Source organism: Petaurus breviceps, unplaced genomic scaffold, assembly GCF_028583685.1.
Source record: "Petaurus breviceps papuanus isolate PSGF00001 unplaced genomic scaffold, PetGlider_PUasm1.0 90919, whole genome shotgun sequence".
NCBI lineage: Eukaryota > Metazoa > Chordata > Mammalia > Diprotodontia > Petauridae > Petaurus > Petaurus breviceps.
This window is the reverse complement of record NW_027187378.1, coordinates 21,224,232-21,231,085: the sequence shown is the minus strand read 5'-3', so window position 1 is coordinate 21,231,085 and position 6,854 is coordinate 21,224,232. Positions and strand designations below refer to the sequence as shown.

Sequence of the window (6,854 nt, the reverse complement as noted above, 5' to 3'; positions counted from 1 at the left end):
GTTCCCAGAGTGGATTGCCTAGGCCAGGAAGGCAGAAGTCACACAAGCAAGGAGCAGGGACCTCCAGGTGAGTGTGGGATCAGTGAGGAGCAGCTCCCACTCTGCATGGTCCTCGAGTTACTCCTTGGCTATAATGGAGGGGCAGTGTGGGGAGCAACAACTTCAGGAATGAAAAGCTATAGAATTTTTAGCTATGCTGAGAGGCACCTAGGTAGTGCAATGGATACAATGCTGAGCCTGGAGTGAGGAAGACCTGAGTTCAAATCCAACCTCAGACATTTAGTAACTATGTCACACCAGGCAAGTCACTTAACTTCTGTTTGCCTTAGTTTCCTAAATTATAAAATGGGCATATTGCTGGCATATAGTAAGTACTAAATGCTTATCTCTCTCACTCAAATAAAAATGTTATAATGTGGCTGAAGCTATTCAAAGTAATACCTAACATAAGATCAGAAGTCATAGGATTTAGAGCTGGAAGGAATCGTAAAGATCATCTAATTTCACCCCGTCACATCAAATGAGATAACATAGGTAACATAGTCAGCAAACCTCAAAGTGTTACATAAATGCAAATTATTATTGTTATTAATGTCATTATTATTAGATGTGAGGAAATTGAAACTCAGAAAGGTACATCAACTTGTTTGAGCAAATACAGCTAGGGAGCTGAAGTGCTGGTATTCCAAGACTTGTTCTTTTGCTTCTAGAGACAATGTCCATCATCACTATACACTTTGGAAGCAAGAGAAGAAAATAAATAAATGTAGGTACAGATACACATACATGTACATATATACACATACATATAAACATACATGCATATACATATACATTCAAAATGCTATATGTTCCCTATTATTATTATGGAGAATGAGAAGCATTGAAAGTATTTCTTGGAAAGGTATCTAAAATACAGGTTTCTCCATAAATAGAAGATGGACTAGATGAACTCCCAAGGTCCTTTCCAGCTCCAGGATCCTCTTATCTCAGAAGAAAATAAGATCCCTGCAACTAAGGGTGGAATGTGAGTGGGGTGGGGGTAGGAAGGTAGGGATAGAGAGGAAAAAAGAAAATATGAGATTCTTAGAGAAGAAATAACTAAAATATGTTGAAACCCAATGAATTTATGCTGATGGGAAAAATTAAAAGGAATGAGTAGGACTTCCTGAAATGTGTCTGGGATGGAGGAGGACCAGGTCAAGTCACTGGATAAGGAACAAGAGGATGACTCCTCAAATCTTCATTTACAACAGAAACTGAGACAGAGAGGACCTGATGGAGAGCCTGCCAAAAGAAGTGCTCCATGGAAAGCAGGTAGGGCATTAAGTGTCTTAGAACAAAGGGAGTGGTCAGCTAAAAGAGAACAAAGCAGAGGTGATGGGAGTTCTAGGGAGGGCAGGGAGGAGAAAGGGGAAGAAGTGAGGGAGAATGTGAACAATTATAAATAATAAGCAAAAGCATAAGGAAGCTCACGGAATTCGAGTATATATGTTCAGAAGAATGTACTGCATGAGGAAATGAAGAGCCTTGGTCAGTCCTAAGAGGGCAGGCAGATGAACAAGTCAATACCATTAACAAACATTAAGTGTGCTAGGTGCTGAGGAACATATAAAGTTTAGAACAGTTTCATTCTCTTCCTTCAATGAACTTATAATTAGCAAATATTTAGTATTTTCTAATCTCCCCCAAAAAGAACTATCTTTTCCTTCTTGTTCCATCCTTTCTTCCTGCCTCCTCTTTCCTAAGTGAATTTTCAAATCAATTCAAGCATTTATTAGACACTTACTGTGTTCCAGGCATTTGGGGAATATTAAGAAAAAAATTAAAATTGTTCTTACCTGAGAGGAACTTTACTGGAAAAGGTTAGCATTGAATGCCTGTGTATAGAGTGAGTTGTACTAGGCACATAAAAGTCAGGGTCCTTGCCCTAGATAGACTAACAGTATAAGTGGAAGAATAGGACACAGGTGCACAAAACTGAATAACACATTTAACATATGAATACATGGAAATATACATTGTACCAGACACAGATCACATACAGTACTCTCTCTGAAGGGGAACCAGTCATGGGGGGCACATCCTGGAAGTTATCTCAGGGCCAGGAAATAGAAAAATAACCTGGAGGAACTAAACACTGGAAAGAATATCTACCTGAGGGGAAATACTCTGGGACTGTGTCCATGATTATGCACTAGATATGAATAAGTTTCAAGAAGTGACAATCTCAGATAGATTGACCTTAAAGCAGTGTGGGAATACATTTTTCTGATGGTCTTTTGTTGTTAACCTGCAATTTGAGAGTATTGGAAGATAGGAGGAAAGAGACAGATAGTTTGGGCAACAAAGGAAATAAATGGGAGAAGTAGCTGTCTATTAGAAACTCCCTAATGACTTGACATTATTGGGATTTTCTTACCCTGCTTGGTGAAGGTCACCCATCTGACCTAAAGAAAGATATGATGAAGCCGAGTGAAAAAAACATAAAAGATTTTCCTTCTATTAGGACACAGGAGCTAAGCAGAAATAATTTTTTAAAAGCCTAAGAAGAGACCTAGAGAAAGGGAAAGAAACCATACATCAGGGTACTGAGGACACCAGGGCAAAGTGTATGGTACGAGTAACTGTATTAAAACATCCACGAGAGCAAGGACTGTTTTATCTGAACTTTGCACCTCCCCCTGTTTCCTAGTACAGAGCCCTTCACAAAGGTTTGGTAAATTGACATGATCCCAGGAAGAGATGTGGAACTAAAAATTCCAGATCATGGAGCTAGATCCAGAGAAAGCTCTCTGGAATGAGCCAGAGGAGCTAAGAAAAACTCAGACTCCTTGGGGAAGAGGAAGGAAAGAAGGAAGGAAGGAAGGAAGGAAGGAAGGAAGGAAGGAAGGAAGGAAGGAAGGAAGGAAGGAAGGAAGGAAGGAAGGAAGGAAGGAAGGAGGGAGGGAGGAAGAAGGAAGGGAGGAAGAAGGGAGGGAGGAAGAAGGGAGGGAGGAAGAAGGGAGGGAGGAAAGACGGGAAAAGAGAAGGAGGGAAGAAGGTTGGAACGAAGGAAGGACCAAGGTAAAGGTCCTACTTCAAGTCCAGATGCCTATGTTCTCTCTGTCTGAGGTATAGTGCTGAAAGAATACAGGATTCACTATGAGAGCTTGGACTGGCCTGTAGCAGCAAGAGACAACGAGCACAGAAGAAGAGTCCGAAGCCCTTCTTTAGGAAGGGAAAGAATCCCAAGGAAGAGATCTGCCTGCAGTGAGCAACTGTCCCTGCTGCCCTGAGGTGTGAGATGGACAAGAAGTTGGGGAATGGGGGTGGGGCTAACACAGTCTGGATATATGCTTCACTTTACAAAATAGGTGTGTCCATCAATTTTTTTATATATAAATTTAACTACATTTTAAGGAAATTACGGGATCTGACTTTTTAAGAGAAAGCCCATTGTGAAATCTTTTGTAAAGAAAGTGATCAACACGCCCCCACATACATCCACTTACATATTCACAAACATATATTACCACTAGTATCTAATTTGTCTTTTGTGTAAATCAAGATTTTCGTGTATCGGGTTTACTTAAACAGGGTTATATATAGGTTATATAAACCCTCCAAGAGGGTTAGTGCTGAAACTGCTTAAAGACGTTTCAAAAATTGTTATCCAGTGGCCTTGGGAATGCCACTGGGCTTGATGACACTGTCCCATTATAGACAGGCGAGTGGCTGGCAGGGTACTGCTAGGAGGAAGACACAAGGGAAGAGGAGAGAACACTAGGGAGCCCATCCCATCTTACCATGGAAGGTATATGGTTTTTTCCTGTTTCTGCCTCACTCATCCTTTCCTTGTAGCTCCATGGCTGCAGAACAGCTGCCGTCTCCCACCCTACGCCAGCAGCAGACAATAGGACGGTAATTCCAAGAGTTCGATTCTCTAGCTTGTCTCAGAAAGGAAAGTCACAGGGCTCAAAGGACTATACCTGATCTGGCAACCTTGGCAAAAGGAAACGACCCTCAGCGTATACTCGAACTTTCAAATTGGCCTGATGGACTAGACCACAAATCTGTGGTTTATTGGGTGGGGAGGGGGCACTGTGGAAAGAAGAAGTAATGGCAGTACTGGAGAGGAAAGAGCATGCAAGTAAGAACAGGAACTTGAAGATGGTGCTATAAATGAGAAGCTAAGAGGAGGAAGAAAAGGAACAAGTAAGAATGGAAGATGGAGAACAGAGGAGGGAGGGGCAGAAAACCAAAGAGGAGGGGTCTAATGAAGAGTAAAAGGAGAAAGGAGGAATAGAAGAGAAGGAGGAAAGAAAGGATCGAGAGAAAGGAGGAAGAAGAAGTGACCAATTGAAGAGAAGGACCAGGGGAGGAGAAGGGGAGGGGTTGAGCAAATGGTAAAAGTAGAAAGGACATTGGGGAAACTTCTCCAGTCCTTGCAGGGAAGCCCCAGACTGAAGTGTCCCAGAATATAATCCATCATCCAACTCTGATGGAGTTTATACCTCCTGTTTCTCTTTTGGGTCCTCTGCCCTGACTATGAGCTAGGCAGGAGCTCATGCCTTCCTACTACCTTTTAGCAAACTCAATCATGTTTACAGAGTTCTTGTTTCTTATCTCTTAAGGCTTTTTTTGTGGTTATGTATATGTACACAATATTTTGTTACCCTTTGGTCTCTACCAAATAAATCTCCCTCTTGAATTAAGAACATTTATATGGGATATTATTTCAATGACCAATACAAAGAACATTGTATTTTATTGGACATCATCCCCAGTAGACAGATACTTTGGAAGCATCTTCCTGGTTCCTTTCAACAAACACTTAGGTGCCAACCACGTGTAAGAGTCTGGGTTAGGAGCTTGGTATACAAGCAAGAAAAATGGAACAGTTCTTGTTCACTAGAGGTTTTTGTCACTGTTCACTCACTCATTCCTTTGTCATATTTAGCGTTTCCATGCTTCAGAATGTAAACTTTTAAAACACTTTGCCTAAAGAGGAAAAAAAAATGTCCTCCTCCAAATCAGAATTCTAGAACTTACTTTAGGGATGCAGAAGGAACATCTCCAAATATAACTTGTATCTAGGTTTCTACTAATAGTATACACAAAGGATCCTTAGATCCTGTATAAATACTAAAGCCCAGGATTCTTAACCTTTTATGTTGTGGACTCCTATGGCAGTATGGTGAAGCTGACAGACCCTTTCTCAGAATAATGTTTTTAAATGCATAAAATAAAATAATTGAATGAAAAAAGAAATCAGTTATGTTGAAATACAGTTATCCAAATATAAAATAAGTTGGAAGATCCCAGGTTAAGAACTCCTGACTTAAGGCAACAATGCCTATATTGAAATGAAGGAAGGCAGGAAGGCAAGAAGGAAAAAAGCAATGAAGGCAGGAAGTATTTATTAAGCACTTACTATGTGCTAGGCATGATACTAGAAGCTGGGGATACAATTACAATCAATCAATAAAAATTCCATAAGAATCTACTATGTGCCAGACATTGTGCTAAGTATTAGGGATACAAAAAGAGGCAAAAGACAGTCCCTGCCCTCAGGAGCTTAAATTCTAATAGTGTAAGACAGTATCAGAGCAGTCAGGTGGTACAGCAGATAGAGCTTGGAATCAGGAAGTCTCCTCTTCCTGAGCTCAAATCTAGTCTCAGACACTTACTAGCTATGTGACCCTGGACAAATCACTTAACTAAACTGAAGGCAATATAAAATGGAACTGAAAAGGGATGTGGGCAGGGGTGGGAGTAGAGGAAAATACCCAGCAAGGCACATGAGTTTGGGGTGGGTTTTTTTTGAGGGGGAAAGGCAAGGCAATTGGGATTAAGTGACTTGCCCAAGGTCACATGGCTAGTAAGTGTCAAGTGTCTGAGGCTGGATTTTAACTCAAGTCCTTCTGACTCCAGGTGCTCTATTCACATGCCACCTAACTGCCCCTGGCACATGGTTATACAGTCCAGAAAGTCAGAATCAGAGCTATAAGGAGAATGAAATTTGATTGGTGTGGGTCCTTACACAAAATGGAAGCCCTAGACCATACTGGTTATCAGGACAACCTTTATGCCATTCCAGATTAAATGCAAAGGACTCATGGAAACCCATAAACAATCAGCACAGGTCTCCCTGTCTGGGGGTCCTATTCTCTACCAGATCCTAAGGTCTTCCAAACTCACCATGCCATACTATTATTTGGACTACCTTCAAAAGGAAAACACACTTGAGGCTGACAGTCTCTCCACACCTTCCCATAAGACCATGCAATCCAAATAACTCTTGGTTATATCAGAGGGAAAAGGCCAGGTATCTTATTCCTCCATATGATGATTTTGGTCCTATGCTATTCTCCTGGCATCAGGGACCACAAAGCACAATCCAATTCTCTTCCCCACAGGTAAGCTGCCATAAAAATTTCCCTTTGCTCTTGAGAAGGGCAATTCCCCAAACTCTCAAAGTAGGGTTACCCACAAGGCAAGGTCTAAGTTTAGCACCATTCAGGAACTTCTTTTTTCTCTAGGCGACTGGGATTCCAGAACTCCTAATGCTCTGATCATGTTATTTCCCTCTTCATAGATGCCATGTGTTTGAAGAGTTTCTGCAGGTACCTCTACCCGGCTGAGGCCAGGAACTCTCCTTAGTGGCATAGACATTAGCATGTCCACCTCTGCTGTGAGGCAACTAGTAATTCTTCCTGACCCAACTCTACTCCAAGCTAAGTTGTGTTTAACAAGATTGCCCCCCAAATGCAGCATGAGATTTCATTGTATGGTTTGATTTGGTTCATTGGGTGACCAGAATAGATGCATCTCTAAACTCTTCTCCAAGGGAGAGTTTAATTCCTGCCAAG

At 41.4% G+C, this 6,854-nt stretch overlaps 1 protein-coding gene across 1 annotated transcript in view; it reads left to right on the top strand.

Moving 5' to 3' along the window:
* Positions 1-3,847: 3,847 nt before the first annotated feature.
* The window catches only part of ZC3H6 (zinc finger CCCH-type containing 6), a 176,732-nt gene continuing 173,725 nt past the window's right edge, over positions 3,848-6,854 (top strand). Inside the window, exon 1 of the mRNA XM_069075962.1 lies at positions 3,848-3,903. Coding sequence (XP_068932063.1) covers positions 3,848-3,903 — 56 coding nt within the window. The remainder of the gene's footprint in view (positions 3,904-6,854) is intronic.